The 19,231-nt window shown below is 40.7% G+C and overlaps 1 protein-coding gene across 2 annotated transcripts in view; it reads left to right on the forward strand.

Annotated features, from left to right (window-relative positions):
* LOC124613556 (transmembrane and coiled-coil domain-containing protein 6) overlaps positions 1-19,231 on the forward strand; it is a 60,789-nt gene that overhangs the window by 30,901 nt on the left and 10,657 nt on the right. For both annotated transcript variants that reach the window (XM_047142280.1, XM_047142274.1), the window contains exon 3: positions 2,738-2,913. In XM_047142280.1, coding sequence (XP_046998236.1) covers positions 2,738-2,913 — 176 coding nt within the window. The remainder of the gene's footprint in view (positions 1-2,737; positions 2,914-19,231) is intronic.

Genomic DNA, 19,231 nt, shown 5'->3' on the forward strand with positions numbered 1-19,231 from the left:
GCCGTTTTTTCCCCAACATTTGATGCTTTAATGAAACAAATTGGTTACACTTGTACCATTCAAAGTATTTTCCATTGCTGGCCACAACTTTCTCCCATCTTTTGGGCAGTATATGAATCCCGCATCAAAAAACCGTTCATCTTTTGAAATGATCCACAAATTGATCCAATTTGTGACTTCTTCATGAGATCAGAAGTGTTGGTCAGCCAGGCCATGCACCATTGATCTAAACAGATGATAGTCAAAGGGGGCAATGTCTGGAGAATACAGCGGGTTGGGTGGGACTTCCCATTTTAATGTTTCCAAGTACATTTTGACCTCTTTTGCAACGTGGGGTCGAGCGTTGTCGTGCTGCAAAATCACTTTATCGTGCCTCTCGCTGTATTGCGGCAGTTTATCTTTTAATGCTCTGCTCAAACGCATTAATTGCATTCAATAACGAGCACCTGTGGTTGTTTCACTTGGTTTTAACACCTCATAGTACATGATGCTGAGCTGGTCCCACCAAATACAGAGCATGATCTTGGAGCCATGAATATTCGGTTTGGCCATCGACTTGAAAGCATGGCCGGAATATCTCCATGATTTTTGCGTTTAGTGTTATTGTAATGAGTCCATTTTTCGTACCCGGTCACAATGCGATGCAGAAATCCCTTGCGTTTTTGCCTCTGAGGCAACTGTTCACAAACACACAAATGCCATTCAACGTTTCTTGGTTTCAGCTCACACGGGACCCAAGTTCCTTCTTTCTGAATCATGCCCATAGCCTTGAGACATTCTGAAATGGCTTGCTGTTTGACTCCCACTAATCATGCCAATTCCTCTTGAGTTTGACGCGAGTCTTCACTCAGCAATGTCTCCAATTCTGTATCTTTGAAAACATTCTCTCTTCCACCACTATGCCAGTCTACAACGTTAAAATTGCCATTCTTGAAGCGTTGAAACCATTCACGGCATGTTCTTTCACTAATAGCGACCTTACCATACGTACTTGAGAGCATTCGATGAGACTAACACCTCCCGCAAATGATGAGAATTAGGCTCATAAACTGACATTTTCAATCAGGAACAACTTTATGATGTAGACACAAATCAACTAATGTTTGAATGATGTTATGTTGAGCGAGGTCCAAGCTAACTGCTTGATGTCTGCGATCTGTTTCTTTCGACCGCTACTTACTGTTGTCGCCACCTATTGGTAAATAGCGGAAGCAAAGTTGTACACCTGGTAGGAAAGATTGTTAGGAACCTCACTCTTGATGAAAATATATTGGATCTAATGGCAACAAATAGACCTGACCTCCTTGAGGATCTCCACATTGAAACTGGGATCATTGACCATGATATGGTTGTGGCAAGAATGATTACCAAAGTACAAATGACAACTAAAACAAGCAGAAAGCTATATATGTTCAGTAAACTAGACAAAAAGTCAGTCATGTCATATTTCAGTGAGGAAGTTGAAACTTTCAGCAGAGGGAAGGAGCATATAGGAAAACTGTGGCTCACATTTAAGAGAGGAGTTGACCATGCACTGGATAGATATACATCCAGTAGAACAGGTCATAATGAGAGGGAACTTCCAATCACTGTGAAGAAACTTCTAACTGCATAATTACTGCATAATAGGAGTAAAACAAAGTGTAGAGCTATACATAGAGAGACGCTGAATGAAACCGTTCGATAGTCAGGAGAGCAATGCGTGTTGTCTTCGATGACTAACATAGCAGGATATTATCAAATGATATTACATGTGTAATGGTGTGACGCATGTCAACGATATTCTGCAGTATGTTGGCCTGTCGTTTGCCTAGTATGTGGCCAACCATTGGTCTTGGATATCTGTTGTCTAATGCAATTTCTTTGTGGTGTTGGCTTGTCAATATTTGTACGTAAGTACGACTCACATTAAGTGCAGCTTCTGTTTGTGTAAACTGAATAACATAAAAACCATACTCCCATTTTGTTACACCTTTTTCTTACCACTACACTTCTTTTAGTAGCATCTTACATTTGTTGCTTACAACAGACCCAGAGAGCACTGTAGTGGAAACATTGAAGCCAGATTTGGGGGTGTCAGGGCTTAAATCCTTGTCTGGCCATCCATATTTAGATTTTCTCTGGTTTCCCTAAATCACTTAATGCAAAGGTGTGGACAATTTTCCTGCACCAATCCCTGCTTGTGCTCTATTGCAGATGACTTTGCTCTCAGTGGAACATAAGGGTTTAATCTGCCTTTACTTTTTTGCACATATGGTGATAAATATTTATAATCTTCATTCTGATTTTTGCCTCATTCAGAGACTCACTATGTATGCCTTTTATTTACACAGTGACTTTTGAGTCATCTTGAATAACTGTAATTCAGTAACTAGTAATATTGTTAGATGTATGTGCCGTAGCAGGATAAATGCAAGACAGAAAATTCGAAGTCCACAGTCTGTCTGTCTACAAAAATATTGTGTTATGTAGCTACAATATATGCCAGTAATAGTGTGTACTACAGCTTATCAATAATTAATTGGAAGCTAGTAACGATATGTCATAAGCAACTTATTTATGCATAATGTAATGGTGTGATTATAGTAAATCAGATAACATTTCTGCTTGTGTTTCCTGTATTTATTGCTTTACTTTTTTCCCAAAGATAAATATGTGTTTTATCACGAAATGTAGTATAAGGGTCTGTAGTGAATGTGAAATTAATGGACCTTCTTTTCCTAACCATCTCTTAAAGGATATTTGCCTCTGGACTCTTGGAAACTTGGCAGGGAGTGGTGTGAAGCCTTGGTCAATATTAAAAACTCAAGGTCTTTTGCCAAAGATTCTGCAACTCATTGCCATGGGAAGTGTCATTCAGTCAGCAGTTTATGCTCTTATGATGTACACAAGGACAGGAATCACTTTTTTAGAGTAAGTTTTTTAAAAGGCAAGAAGTTAGTTCTTTTTGTGATCTTGTGCAGTTTCAATGACAAAAAGCAGCAGTTTAAATTTACTGTAATTTTATATTGGCAATAACTCATGATTGCAACTGTGAGGTGTAAATATTATAGGATAAAATGGCTATATACTGTATTCAGAGTTGTTTGAAACAAAGCTCACACTTTTAGAACAACTAAAAGATACTAGAAACTGGATTTAATAAGTAACAATAAATTTTATTTACGCTCTAAGACAAAAAAGTCAGTAATGCATTTGTCCACCTCTGTCCCTTATGCAAGCAGTTGTTCGACTTGGCATCAATTGATAGAGTTGTTGGATGCCCTCCTGACGGATGCCGTGCCAAATTATGTCCAGTTGGTGCATCAGATCATCAAAATCCCAAGCTGGTTGGAGGACCCTGCTCATATTGCTCCAAATGTTCTCAATTGGGGAGAGATCTGGTGACCCTGCTGACCAAAGTACAGTTTGGCAAGCACGAAAACAAGCAGTAAGCACATTCATTGTGTGTGGGTGAGCATTATCTTGCTGAAATGTAAGCCAAGATGGCTTGCCATGAAGGGCAACAACACGGGTAGTAGAAAATTATTGACATAACACTGTGCTGTAAGGGTGCTGTGGATGACAATCAAAGAGGTCCTGCTATGAAAAGAAATGGCACCCCAGATAATCACTCTGGTTGTCAGGCCATAAGGCAGGTGACAGTCAGATTGGTATCCCACCGCTGTCTGGGGTATCTTGACCCATCTCTGGTCTGCAGTCTCATTGACTGGAGTGGAATAGTCTTCACTGTTGAGTCCTGCTTCGAACTGAGCTCCAGTGACCAGCAAAGAAATATCTTGGAATCTATAAGCCTATTATAAAAACTAGTCATAAAAAGACACATAATTTACAGATAGGAGGATAGGTATCATCAGGGAAAAAATGAGATGAGGTGGAAGCGGCGTAACAAAGAAGCTTGGGTACAAAACATGACATAATAAAGTGACAAAACAACACAAAAAGATTTGCTGTAGTAATATGAGTAACAAGGGTGTAAAGATGGAGGGAAGATGGGAACTGCTGCCTAGTGATAGTTGAAGAACTGGCTTCACAATGTGATGAGAATATTTTATTTGATGCTAGTTTGGCACATTGTATACAGCTAATGATCATTTTATTCAGCAGTCTCATTGTTAACATGACATTTATTTATTTGTTCAGGGTTCATCTTATAATGATATAGAAAGTGCTTTAACAAATATGTATGAAAATGCTGCACACAGAATCACGATTTGGGGCAGGGGTGGGGGTGTCCTTGGTTGATGCTTGGTTCCTATCTGACTTAGGAACATGGAGTAAAAGGTTTTTGGTTTAGACTGGACCAGTGGCCATTTGTATAGCCATTCAAACAGCTGTCTTACTGTAGATATGTTACAGCATGCTGTGCAAGATTTGAATTTACAGTATGCTGTGCAAGATTTGAATGACAAACCAGCACTTAGGGAAACTGTGCAGATTGATTAATTCCTTTTGCAAAAAAATTTAATTTGGCTGAAATTAATGCTCGGCTAATGGCACCATTTGTACTTGCACTCCTCAGATTGCACATGCAAAAACCATCCCCCTCATTCAGATATTATGTGCAAAAACAGTCGCCTTTTAAATACATTGGACTGGAGCAAGACTGTTGGTTCAAATTTGGTCCTCTGGTATATCCAATCTTGATCTAAGATAAATTTTAACCATTTGAAAAAATCTTGCTTTGTTTGGATTTTATATGCAGAAAACACATTTTTCTGGAAGGTTTTTGAAGCAAGCCACTTGTATGCACTAAACTTGTATGAATCAGTTCAAACTTTTGATGAAGGTAAATACAAGTCCGAATTAATTTTTTAAATTCAATAATCTGTACTCGTTGTTGAGACACGATTGTTTAAAGTTGACCTAAATGTAGCTCGTAAAATTTGTTCTTACATGAATTGAATGTGCAGATTTTTTTTTAAAGTGGATCATACAAATGAAAAATATTTTCTTACCATGAAATTGAAAACCCACTTTTAAAAATCTACCTTCATTCAGATTTTTTGTGTAAAAACATGTTTTTTTTTATTTTTTTTTTTTAAGTGTGCCATTTCTGTGTTTCAGACTTGTGCAAATTGTTTATAATTCTTTGAGAAGGTAGACAAATACATGTAATTAATGGTTGTCCTATTGCTTTGTGGAAGCTTTATCCGCTGCCACGATATAAGCAACATGATTTGAAAAACAATAAAAAGACCTATGCTGGATCAGATGTTGCCTGAGTGAACAGAAATCTGCATTGGTTGCCAAGGTATCAAGGTATGGCAGTCCAGTGTCAAAATTATGATAAATGAACTAGAATGAAAAATGGTCCTACATAACACAAAAGAAGGTGAATATGTCCTGGGCAGAGTAAGGGATGTAAAAGAAGTGAACTAGCTTTGTGACCTATATGCCAGCTTCAAAGACATTTAATTCAAAACATCTTGATATATTCACACTCTTTTATGAGTTAACCCTACTTCCGTAGTGCATAGAGTTCTCTTAACTGAAATGCATTGGCACACATGCATCATGCAGTTTATAGAGCAAGGTTCCTGATCCTGTGCTCAAAAGGCAGATGATTTGTCAGCCATAGTAAACAATACATAATATCATATAGCTAAAGGGCATATATGAAATAACTAAAAAAGTTTTTCTGGTGAAATAAAATTTCTGGGGGTGAATTTGTTCCTGGGGTATGCTACAACAATTTTTTGTTCCTAGGTTGGAGGGGGAAGGTCATTTCCTGCCCCCCCTCTCAGGGAACAATTTCTCTCCCAAATCCACCCACTGATACACGCATGGTGAGGAATGTAAAAACAAATAGACACTAATTTATGCTTGTAGAGAGTGGGATGCATCTGCAATAGTAAGTATCTGACAGTGGGGGTGGATCTGTAATAGAAAGTGTGGCAGAGGGGGGATGCACGCATCCTAAACATTAGTGAAGCGTTGCATCATATTGCACAACATGACAAATTCCATGTTGGATGACATGATGGCATGTGCCATGTTATACAACATGGCGTGATGTATCATGTTACTTTACTTGACATGATGCATTATGTTATGTGACATGGTTACTAGTACTAACAAGTACCGAGTGAGGTGGCGCAGTGGTTAGACACTGGACTCGCATTCGGGAGGACGACGGTTCAATCCCGCGTCCGGCCATCCTGATTTAGGTTTTCTGTGATTTCCCTAAATCGCTCCAGGCAAATGCCGGGATGGTTCCTTTCAAAGGGCACGGCCGACTTCCTTCCCCGTCCTTCCCTCATCCAATGAGACCGATGACCTCGCTATCTGGTCTCCTTCCCCAAAAACAACCAACCAACTAACAAGTAAAAAAGTGAGACTATGTCACAATGTTTTGATCAAAATGTCTTAAGTGAAAAAGCTAGTTCCATTCTTTTACATCCCTAATTCTGCCCGGGACATATTCGACTTTTTTGTGCTATGATATGAGCTCCAGTCCATTCGGAAAATTGACTCTGGATCTGTAAACATGCCGTGGTGCCCCATGCACGTCTTCATATCCACACTTCACCTGAAAAACTGAGTTGGCGCCCCATGAAGAGTGAGATGTTGAAGTTAGGAGAATGATGTTACTACCATGCACTATAGACCTTGGCACATGGTTTTCCTGTAAAAGCATTACATTGTAATCATGTATTGTGATGTGACAAGGTGTTGTAGTTATCCCCTTGCATTATTAACCACTGATCTTGATCCCTCTAAGTACCCTTTGTGTGTGTAGTATGTATTACTTATGAAAAATGTTGTAGCTGCATTTTTGAACAGATATATTTTAATAGTCTTTTTCACCTTCCTGCACAATTTATTGTATAATTTTATTCCCTAATAGAAAGTTCTGTTTCAAGTTTATTTGTTTTTGTAGATAAATGTAAGTCCAAACTGGCTTGTGTTCCATGATTATGTGTATAACTGTTAGTTAAATACTTAGTAATGTTTTTCTCAGTATCTAAAACAGATAGGTAGCTAGATTAATTTGTTAGAGTAAGGGTACCCAGTTTGTTAAACGATTCTTTAGGATGAAGTGGTCTAATACTTTTGTTACTATTCTTATAGCCCATGCATTTTAAAAATTGTGTCCATGTTTTGTGACAAAAAATTCCAGTCACTAAGAAATGAGTATGTAGGAATAGTATGTCAACACAAGACATTGGCTGTTACAAACTGATGATAGAATCCTAAGAGCAAAACTTTCTGTTGGCATTATTTTTGCCAATACCTTGGTGTGTGTATTCCATGTCAATTGACAATCACAATTCATCTCTAAAAACATTGTGTTTGTAACACTTTATTTTATCATCTATACTTATTTCAACAGGACTGTTTTGCCTCTTAATGCTGTGGTGCATACTGTTTGTTTTCTTTATATTCAGTGTTAACTTATTGCATTCTGCTCAATTGTGAACATCCTTCAGGGTTTCAGTTTCTTTTACTAATAGGAGTTCAGTGACTATAATGTTGTTGTCATAAGCAAAGAGAACCTGTCTGGAAAGTCATTGACATACAGGATGTCCATAATTAGTTCCAGTTTCAAAACGCTGTAGAAAGATTACTACTTATCAGAATGACATCAAATTTGATCTGCGTATTATTGATTAGAGATGGGTAAAACTGTTCTTTTCAGAGATTAGATGAGAACTGGTCACTCACTGGTATGAACTAGTTCTCCTTCATGACTCACCACTCACCATTCATTCCCAAAAATAAGTAAAAGGAAGACTCATTGCCTTATCTGATTTGGTCCTATTTTGAAAGAACATATAAAGAGAAGTAACAATTTTGTGTTATGTCTGTAGTAATTTTGAGATCCAAAGTTTTAAATTTCCTCTGCTGTAACAATTATAAGTATTGCAACAAAATCCTAAATACTTTTTTATCAAGTGGAAAATTTTTAAAAATGAGGACTGATTGTTGCTATATTTTGATAATTTCATTGGAAAAATGCAGTATAAGAATTATGACATAACTGTAATTAAAGTGTCTCTGCAGTCGTCAGTTACATTTAGCATTACCATGTTGTCGTGGTCAGAGACTGGTTTGCTGCACATGTCCGTGCTATTCTATCCTGTGCAAGAATCTTCATCCCTGAGTAACAATTGCAGCCTGCATCCTTCTGAATCTTCTTAGTGTATTCATGTCTTGGTGTCCCTCTACGATTTTTACCCTCCATGCTGCCCTCCAATACTAAATTGTTGATACCTTGATGACTCAGAACATGTCCCTCCAACCAATCCCTTTTTCTAATCAAGTTGTGCTACAAATTTCTCTTCTCTCCAATTCTATTCAGTACCTTCTCATTAGTTATGTGATCTACTCATCTAATCTTCAGCATTCTTCTGCAGCATTACATTTCCAAAGCTTCTGTTCTCTTATTTTCTAAACTATTTATCATTCATGTTTCACTTCCATACATAGCTACACTCCATACAAATACTTTCAGAAATGACTTTCTGACATTTAAATCTATACTCGATGTTAACAAATCTCTCTTCTTCAGAAACGCTTTGCTTGCCATAGCCAGTCTACATTTTATATCCTCTCTATTTCAACCATCATCAGTTATTTTGCTCCCCAAATAGCAAAACTTATTTACTACTTTAAGGGTCTCATTTCCTAATCTAATTCCCTAGCATCACGTGATTTAATTTGACTACATTCCATTATCCTTGTTTTGCTTTTGTTGATGTTCATCTTATGTCCTTCTTCCGAGACAGTGTCATTCCATTCGACTGCTCTTCCAGGTCCTTTGCTGTCTGTGACAGAGCTACAATATCATCAGCAAACCTCAAAGTTTTTATTTCTTCTCCATAGATTTTAATCCCTACTCCAATTTTTCTGTTGTTTTCTTTGCTGCTTGCTCAATATACGGATTGAATAACATCAGGGATAGGCTACAACCCTATAAGTAGCCAAAAAGGAAAAATTAATCTGTGTTGTCATTTATAAATGAAATCTGACCCATTTTAGTTGATGTGAATCTGTTTCTCTTCTCAGTGCCTACTTGTCCTGCTTTTGAATGTATTTGGTTCACAGAACACTGATGTTGCTGTGATACATGATACTTTTAGAACCAATTGATACAGTACTGACCACAGCAATTTTCTTGTTTTCCACCAGTTTAAGGGATTACTGTTTCTAGGCAAGTATCCCTCTGCCAAATGCCAAATATTTGACTAATTTGACAATTGCTGCACTATCTGGAGCGTGACTTGCTTGAAGCTGACTAATAGTTTTATCAGACTCCTACCAGATTGAAGAAGTCCCATGCATTACGATGGCAACTGGTTTAGAAATGAGTTCTGTCTGTCTGTGTGTGTGTGTGTGTGTGTGTGTGTGTGTGTGTGTGTGTGTGTGTGTGTGTGTTTGAGAGAGAGAGAGAGAGAGAGAGAGAGAGAGAGAGAGAGAGAGAGAGAGAGTTATTTTATTTCTTGAGGACATTGTTTATTTTTGTCTGTAAAGAATTGTAGTTGCAGTTCCATTAATCTTGGCACGATTTTCATTTTTGAAAGTGAGACTTTTTTTTTCTGAGAACACCCCTTGGGTCATCTCATTGAAACCTTTCAAAATCTGTAAAGCCTGTTGCATTATCTCTCACTCTGTATCTTTTAAGTTTAAGGTGATCAATTTTGCACCTAAAATAGTGAGACCAGAAATTATGGGAACTTTATTTAAAGTATATCTTTGCAAAATGGGACAAGTTGTTTCAATTTCAGTTGGTCATTTTTTAAAGTTTTTTTTGCATTTCAGCAAGTTTGCTTAAAGTAAATGGTCTATCCTTAAAAAACGTAACTCTTTTGACCTTGTCAGTGGTTTTCTGTATGGACTTCTGAATAGCATGTGGCACAGTGAGGTATAAAGAATGTACACAGCATGGGATATGTGAAAGTTTCAGAAGCACGGCAGTTAATTTCACATTTGATACATTGTCTGTTATTATAGAAGTGATTTTAAAATTGATATTGTATTTGGCAGTAACAGACTTTACCCAGTTTGAGATATTTTCTGCAGTGTGTCTGTCCTCAAAATGTTAGCATTCTAAGAAGTATGACTTTAATTCACACTTCTCATCTGTAAAATGTGAGTGAGAGCCTAGAAACTAATGTTATTTACACTCATCCACGCATTAGATATAAGGCAGACTGCCATTTCAGTGGTCAAATCATTTTTATTTTTATCGAATAACTCATGATAAAAACTGGGCATTAGGGAACTCAACAACTTTTTTGACTTGGTAAATTATAATTTGGGTAGAGCATACTCTGTGTCTTAGGGAACTCAAACAACTTTTTTGACTTGGTAAATTATAATTTGGGAAGAGCATACTCTGTGTCTTCATCAACTACAGAGAGTCCGCCCCCAGTAGCTGAGTGGTCAGCGCGACAGAATGTCAGTCCTAAGGGCCCAGGTTCGATTCCCGGCTGGGTCGGAGATTTTCTCCGTCCAGGAACTGGGTGTTGTGTTGTTCTAATCATCATCATTTCATCCCCATTTATGTGCAAGTCGCCGAAGTGGCGTCAAATCGAAAGACTTGCACCCGGCGAACGGTCTACCTGATGGGAGGCCCCACTCACACAACATTTTAACTGCAGAGAGAGGATGGTATTCTCTGCAAATCATTTTTAAAAGCTGTGTATGTAGTGCCATACTTTTATGTACGTGACCAGCTTCATATTATCAGAAAATTTACTTATTGGTTGTTGTAAATGAAAAGCAGTTTGGGGTGAGGGCACCACAAAAGGAAATAAATTAGGACTTGGTCCAGAAACTGGCGACAAAGATAGGCTGGTTACAGTTTGAGACTAAATTTGCCTGAAGTGGAAGCATACGTCCCTGAGGACAGTTCACGAGAAATGATTTCTCAAATTTCTGTATCAATCTTTGGTGATACTGATCGGCTTCCTGACCCTCATCATTCCAGAGGTACTGTGGGATGCTTCTATTTTAGATGTGTCTTCAGGTTTGATGATGAGCCACAAACCATGGAAAATGTCTGCTGAGAGTAGCAGTATTTTTGTTTTTCTTCTATCTTGGTAAAATGGTGCCATACATCACTCGTAATTTTTCTGTTCAAAGCCAATGTTGTTGACATATTGTTGTGCAGCACTGAAAAGTTAAAATATTTACTATTAACATAGACATTTTAAATTGTAAAAGCTTAAAGTGAGAACAGTTATACATGCAGCACATTCAGTAATCAGAAGGTATAGAGTATGATGTAGGACGTTATGATTTATGAACCTAGACCCACGATCATAAAGTTGGTACCATATATGAAAAGGTGTGAAACAGTCAAAATGATTAAGGAACTCATGAAGGCAAGTCTGACAATACAAAATATAGCAAGAGCCTCACTGAGGCCTTTACAGACCATAATTACCCTCTCAACCTTCTCATATCTTATCTTTCCGGTCACCCAACACCTCCCAAAATTCCACCATCTGGCCACAGAAGATCATTCCCCTCATGACTTAGTATCACCCAGGACTGGAGCAAATGAATTACATTCTCTGCGAGGATTTTGAATACCTCTCATCTTGCCCTGAAATGAGAAATTTATAACCACTATTCTTCCCGCCCCTCCCATAGTTTTATTCTACCACCCACTGAACCTACACAATATCCTCGTCCATCCATACACAACCCTTGCTTCCTACTCCTTGTCTCGTGGCTAATATTTCTGCAATAGGTGTAGAGGCATTTATCCTTCCACCACTGTGTACTCCATTCTGGCTACAAACATCATCTATCCCATCCAGCATTACACAGCCCTCTAGTCCACCAAAGAACCCAGTCATTTTACTTCTCTCCTTTCCCGCTGACCCCCCCCCCCCCCCTCTTCGTCTCTCTCTCTCTCTCTCTCTCTCTCCCTCTCTCTCTCTCTCTCTCCCTCTCTCTCTCCCCCCCCCCCCCCCCCCCCCCGCCCTGTGTCTAAACTCCTAACTGTACCTAGCTACCCTACCCTCTCTCCACCTCATCGGTGCACACTCCCAATAGAAGCAGTTTACCATCTCACACCCCTACCCAGTTATGCCTCCCTACCCCAGCTTTCCCCTTACCCCCACCCAGTTACCTCTCCCATCATGTGCTGCTGCTGGCATTCTGGCTTCAGCTGTCAGAGACTGTGGTTACGTGTGTGTGAGTTGCGTTTGCTTGTGTGTGTGTGGTGTGTGTGTGTGTGTGTGTGTGTGTGTGTGTGTGTGTGTGTGAGGGAGGGAGAGAGAGAGAGAGAGAGAGAGAGAGAGAGAGAGAGATGTTTACTTTTAACAAAGCCCTTGTTGGCCAAAAGCTCACTTTTCGACAGTCTTTTTGTTGTGCCTATCTGCAACTCAGCATCTCCATTATATGGTGAGTAGAAACTACCTTTTTCATAATGTTGTTACATTCCATCATGGATTTTCCATTGTTTAAAAATATTATGATTTTTTAAAGTAATTGTGATTTTAATATGTTTTGTAATTGCATAGAAAATTCTGGTCTGGTGTACAAGGGATCCTGAAGGTATTAATCTGTGCAGGCTAAATGAATCAATAAAAATTAAACGTAACATACAGGTTGGCCCAGACAGAATGGTCTATATTTGAGGATGACAGGAATGATCATTTGAAACAAAAAATTCATGTGGACATATTCACCATTGTGAATGGTCTCTGAGACAGAATATGCTTTATTTAATGTTTATTGTTATTTATTTTCTTTATTATTCAGTACATTGTCATTGTTTACAATGTACCACAATAGTGTGGACGAAGTTGAGGTGAATAATTTGATATAGGACATGAGATCTATCAAGTCGGAACTCTATCTCATTTTGGTTTACAAAACCTACTTACATCTCAATGTATTTGTGCCGCACAAGATTTTCATCTTTTTCTTACTCTCTTCGCGCAAACAGTAAGTCCAGAGAAGAAATGAATAGGACCTTTTTATAGGAAATATAATGTAGTTTAATTTTTTACTGTGACACGTTTTTGTTAGAGGCCACGATTGTGAGTTATTCAAGAAAAACATACAAAATTAACTTTAAATGTGTTCCATCTCAAAAACCATTTGGAATAGGGCATGTGTCCATATTTAGTTTTTTGCTTCAAATGATCAGTCCTATCATATCCCTGAATACTGACCATTCCTCCTGAGTCAACCTGTGTATTTGGGCTATTATATACATTAAAGTAATTATGTTGTACACATGCCATTATTTTTATAAAAAACTGAACTCGGATGGAGAGATGGTCGGTGAGGAAAGCGAGTTGCAAGCTGTATCACTGTGCCAGGAGTGCAGAGGAAAGATCGATGCCCCAGGTCACCATGTGATCTGCTCTATGCGATCTCATCCGTAAGAGTGGTGGGGAGCAGTGATGTACCTTGCAATGTGATCTGTAAGGGTGGTAGGGAGCAGTGAGCTAGTGAGCTACCTTGTGATCTGATCCTTGAGAGAAGTGGGGAGCAGTGGTCTAGTGAGACGGCGTACGGTTTGATTGGTGGGAGTGGTGGGAACAATGAGCTGTTGGGAGGGGAGTGATGTTTGGGTCACTTTACGATGATATGTTGCGACTGCATGGTGGCTGAAGACCGCAGCTTATATGATCACTGATGTTCCAAGTACGACTCCAAGACAAAGGATAAAAAGTAACAACTCACTCAAAAGTATGTAAACATTGATTGAGCTTCTGAAATTTGAGGTTTTCTTTTCAACTGAAGAGTGGTATCACGGTGCTGGAAGTTTTTTCTGTGTGCCTGTGCCATTTTAAAGAGCCAACCTTTCATTTGCATCGGTAGCTGCACAGTGAGCATGGCGGGTTGCTAAATATAGGGACCTGAGTTCGATTCCTGACTGAGTTGAAGATTGGCTCTATTGGGACTGAGTGCTGTGTCGTGCTTCCTTTTTCACTGTCATAACTGGCTTTACTATTGAGATGGCTGAATGGGTATGACCTGACAGCCAATAAATGGGGATCGGGGCATGTAGCTTTCTTTATTTTCTGCTGTTTTCATGGATGAGAAAAGCTTCACATATTAATAAGCTATGCAAATCCACATGTGCACATTTTTTGTATCTTAGGAAATGTTTTCTTAAGAATGTGGCATGGGATGCTGTTGCAGCAGCCTACTGCAGAATTTTCATTCTGCTCATTACAGCCACCAGAGACGCATTTTGAAATCAAATGAGCTACCATTCATTTTTTTCCAAATCACCCATCACCCACTCCTTAGAATGATCAGGCTCTTTGAATCAATTCAGGAATGGACTACCCATCTCTGTTATTGATGCAGGGAGAAACATGGAGCAAAATAAAAAAATTAACAAAAATGTTGCCAATAGATGGCACTGTAAGTATCTTAACATAGGTGGGGTTGCCTTCAAATGACAGATGAATTGCAATACGATGGCTGTGGTTTGAGTTGCACATTACACCATCCGTACTGTTTAATGTGCCTGATTGCACAAGTTCGACAGTCAACAGTTGTGGCAATTTTGCTAGGTAAACCCATCCACGATGACAAGGTCACACCACATTGGGTGGGAAAAATCGGTTTTGAATTGTCATGAGGCCAAAGCTGAATAAAAGGCAAAATGACATTGATTTCTAATTGTCATGAGACTGGCGCAAGATTTATTCAATATGCTGTCCACTGTTTCCTGCCACAAGTTGAAATAGAGAAACAGCAAGTTCCACAACAGATCAGAATGTCTCGGGTGTCACATTCAGAACATGTTTTGCAGTTCATGCCTTCAGTTCAGCCACATTTGTAATTGGAGCACTTTTCAGCCATGTTCATAACTGAAGCACTAAACACGATGTCTTTCAGATAACTGGATTAAGATCAAGTGATATAGATGGCAAGGAAATGATGGCTGATAATTCTAGCAGTTCCAAAATGCTTCTGTAGCAGCCACTTCACTGATGGTGCAATGTGCAGAAGAGCGCCATCTTGCATAAAAATGATCTCACCCACACATCCTTGCTGTTGAATGGTTAGAATGAAATTGGTGTGCAAAAGACTCTCATAGCTTTTACTAGTGATGGTACAACTAACGAGACCTGCAGGACTCATCTGTTTGAACAAATATGCTGTCGACCCACACCACACAGTCACCTTTGCAGAATGAAGTGGTACCAGTGGATGTGCGTGCGCATTATCCATTGTCCATATTCTGCAAATTGACAAGTCCTTCGAGATGGAAATCTGGTTTGCCTGTCTACAAAATCGGTCATGGCCATTCGTTGTCCACTTCCATGCAAGCAAGAAATTCCGGAGCAAATGTTTGTCTTGCTGGCAGTTCAGCAGGAAGCAACTCCTGAACTTTGGTGATTTTGTATGGATAGCTGTGCAGGATGTTTCTTAGGATTTTATACAGCATGCTCACAAGCATATCCAATGTTCGGGCAGTTCCCTGTGCACTGCAAGTTTGCACACCACTGCTTGAGCCCTGCTGCAATATTACGGCCATGTCTTTGACAGCTGTTCGATCAACTCCTTTCCTCCCTCTGCCACATTGCACTTTGAAAGAACCTTTCTTTTTGAATTTTGTAGTCATTTTCTCCAGATCCCTAGCGGACATCAGACCAGTTCCTTTTTTCATAACCTTGAGTCTGTGGAACTTCTGCAGGGCTACTGGCATACAGTTACTGTTCTTGTAAAAGAGCTTTATCAGCAGCATGCAATCCTTCATGGACACATTCATGTAGGGAATCTCATACACAAACTGAGGAACAGCTGTGTGCTGCACATCTATTGCTGTGCCTATTCTGATGCTGGCCAAATTTTCGTAAAAAAATTTTTTTGTTCCTTGATGTTTCCCCTTTGTGTCAATAATACGCTGTTCAAATTTGACATCATTCTGAGCAGTGTTTCTCTTTCTATAGTTTTTTTGAAACTGGCACTTTAATTATGTACACCCTGTATATTAAGAACAATTAGACCCAGTACAACACCATGAGGAGTATATATGTTTCTTGTCTGACAAGTGCTTTACTAAAAATCATACTTGAAATGATTCTAGGCCACCTTATTCCATGCTAAAAAATGTAAAATGGCTTCCCATGATTAATGTACAGTATGTGTGGTGGTGAACAATCAATGTGCTCAGAATATATAGAAGAATATTTTATTATTAATTTGTGAAAACAGAAAGGGTAGCAAATTGTCTCCTCCTGGTAATGACAGCGGTGCATCCAGACACTGACTCAATCCAGATCTTCTGTTTAATGTAAGCAGCTCACTAAATAATTAGGCCATGCAAGCAGATATTTCTGTTCCTTCAGGACATTTCAATTTTAAGTTCATCCATTTGGTATGTTGGGATTGTGCTGTTAAATAAAGTGATTTCGTGGAGGGGTGGGGCATTACCACAGAACTGTCTATAGATTATTAGTAATGGGTTGACAATACGACGTGTTCGCGAGCTGAATCAGTGCAGTGGAAAATGTCTGCATGCCAGAAACCAATATTTGATCATTTTCACAGAATGCTAAGACAAGATTCAGAAAGCCACATAATAATCAATCTCACTGACATCATCTAGACGAGGAAACAAGTGAAAATCCCTGCTAAAGGGCTAAATTTGGTAGTAGTGTCTGGATCCCACTCCAGCTACTGCTGAGTCTGGGTGCCGACGAGTACTCTCCATTTAGCTCAGCCCTCCCATGACTTTTCTTCCTCCACTTGTTGCCAGATCACACCTCTCCTTTCCACAGATATTCTCACTCCCTTTTTCCATCATGTTCTTGGGTGCCCTCTAGGTCTTTTTCCATCCTTCTTAAGTTCTTCCACATCTTAATCTTTTTTTTTTTCAATTTCTTCCCTCATACTTTCTTGTTTAAGGTCCTTTCTAATATCTACATTCCTTACTCTGTCCTTTCTTATTTTTCCCTTAACTGCTCTGAGAAATTTCATCCCCCCTTGTTATAATGTCAAGTTGAACACATGTATTTCAGAATGACACAACACATATAAGTCACAGAGTAATTTGACAAGCAAGACATTTGTACACGTTAGCATTCGAATGAGCACTGAGTCCCAGTCTAGCAGCCGCTGCTCGGCTGGCCGCTTAGGTGTGGCAGCTGCTGCATGGCTGGCAGACAGCGCCGCACGTAGAGTACGCACGTAATTGTGCGGCGGCGCTTTGAATGATCGGCGAGTCACAACACTTTTACCACCTTTGAAATTGTTGCACTGGTCTTGATGGAGGTGTCCTGGAGATGGCTAACGTCCATAGGTGTTGTTTGACTCGCCGTAAAGTCTCGAGGAGGAGGCTTCCCGTACGGACGGAAGTATCCCCGATGATAACGGGTCGAGATGACAGGAGATGTAAGGGTCGAATCTGCTGGGGCCCCCTGGACCAATCTGCCCGTTGCGGCAAGTCCAGTTGATATGACAGGAGACATGGACGATGTGTCGGCGTCCGTTGTAGGAGGAGGCGAGTAGATTTGCTCTGACAGAGGATGGTCATCCGGTTCCTGCATGGGCACGTCTCCTGGTGGCGTCCGTTCTTGTGCTGGCATCGCATTGACGGTGAGAGGGCTGCGTTGTGAGTATTGAGAGATGCCAAGATCCCGAGCGTCAGGTAGGGCCAAAAGTGGTGTAGCGGCATTCGGAGCAGGCGTTGCTGGCACACGAGGCCGAAGCTGGTCCGAATGACACACTGCAACACCCGTGTCCGTCTGGATTTCATACAGGCGTCTGCCACGGTGTCTCAAGATGCGGCCCGGGCTCCATTTTGGCCGTCTGCCATATCCCCGTACCCAGACGAGGTCGTCGGCGGTGAACCGGCCAAGGGAAGGCACCTGCGGCCGTGAGGTGGGAGGCCGCAGAAGATGAAGTAGCGTACGGGGCTGTCGGCCATGTAAGAACTCAGCCGGGCTGTGGTCGCCCATGGGGGTGAAACGGTAAGACGCCAGAAACTGGAGAAGCGCATCATCAGCAGCAGAAGAAGTCAGAAGTTTCCGCATCTGAGCCTTAAATGTGGGGACCAGTCGTTCAGCCTCACCGTTGGATTGTGGGTGGAACAGCAGGGCCGTGACATGCATAACGCTGTGACGAGCACAAAAATCCGCAAATTCGGAAGAGGCAAATTGCGGACCATTATCAGTTACAAGAGTAGAGGAGAGGCCTTCCAAAGAAAAAATGTGGGCGAGAGCACTAGTGGTTGCCGCAGTGGTAGGCGACGTGCAACGGACAATGAAAGGAAAGTTAGAGTAGGCCTCAATTACGAGGAGCCAGTAAGTGGTCCCGCAAAGTCAGCATGAATGCGCTCCCAGGGCTTCTCAGGCGAAGGCCACGGTGACAAAGATGACTTCGGGGCAGCGGCCTGTGACGCACAAGGGCCGCAGGCAGCGACCATGTGTGCTATTTCAGAGTCGATGCCAGGCCAGTACACATGACGGCGCGCCAGAGATTTTGTGTGGGACACACCCCAGTGCCCTTCGTGAAGGAGGCGCAGTACCGAAGCACGCAAAGACGCAGGTACTACGACACGCGGCGAAGCATTGTCAGTGGAGGTGTGGATAACACCATCCCTAGCTGTGAGGCGGTAGCGCAAAGTGTAGTAATTCCGCAACAGATCAGAAGTCTTAGCGATCTGGCCAACCGTTGTGAATACAGCGTAAAACCCGTTAGAGGGTAGGGTCAGAACTCGTAGCAGCCGCCAGCCTGTCCCCAGTGATGGGGAACCCGTCCACAACCTGCTGCTCGGCAACATCCAGGTGGAAACACAAAAGTTTGTCCCTATCGAATGCCTGATCAGGACCCATGGGAAGGTGAGACAGAGCATCAGCATTTGCATGTTGAGCCGTTGGCCAGAAATGAATCTCGTAATTGAAACGAGACAAGTAAAGAGCCCAATGCTGGAGGTGGTGTGCAGCCTTGTCGGGAAGTGACGTTGATGGATGAAACAAGGAAACAAGTAAACAAGTGGTTTGTGACCCGTAACAAGATGAAATTTTGAGCCATAGAGAAAAACACCAAACTTATGAAGAGCATAAATAATGGCCAAAGCTTCTTTTTCAATTTGAGAATACTTTTGTTGGGCATCCGTGAGCGTTTTGGAGGCATAAGCAATGGGTTGTTCCGAACCGTCAGAAAAACGGTGCGCAAGGACTGCACCAACCCCGTATTGAGAGGCGTCTGTGGTAAGAACAAGATGTTGGCGAGGTCGATAAGTAGCCAGGCATGGGGCCTGTTTCAGCATAGTCTTCAATTTCCGGAAAGCCGC

Source organism: Schistocerca americana, chromosome 1 (genome assembly GCF_021461395.2).
Source record: "Schistocerca americana isolate TAMUIC-IGC-003095 chromosome 1, iqSchAmer2.1, whole genome shotgun sequence".
NCBI lineage: Eukaryota > Metazoa > Arthropoda > Insecta > Orthoptera > Acrididae > Schistocerca > Schistocerca americana.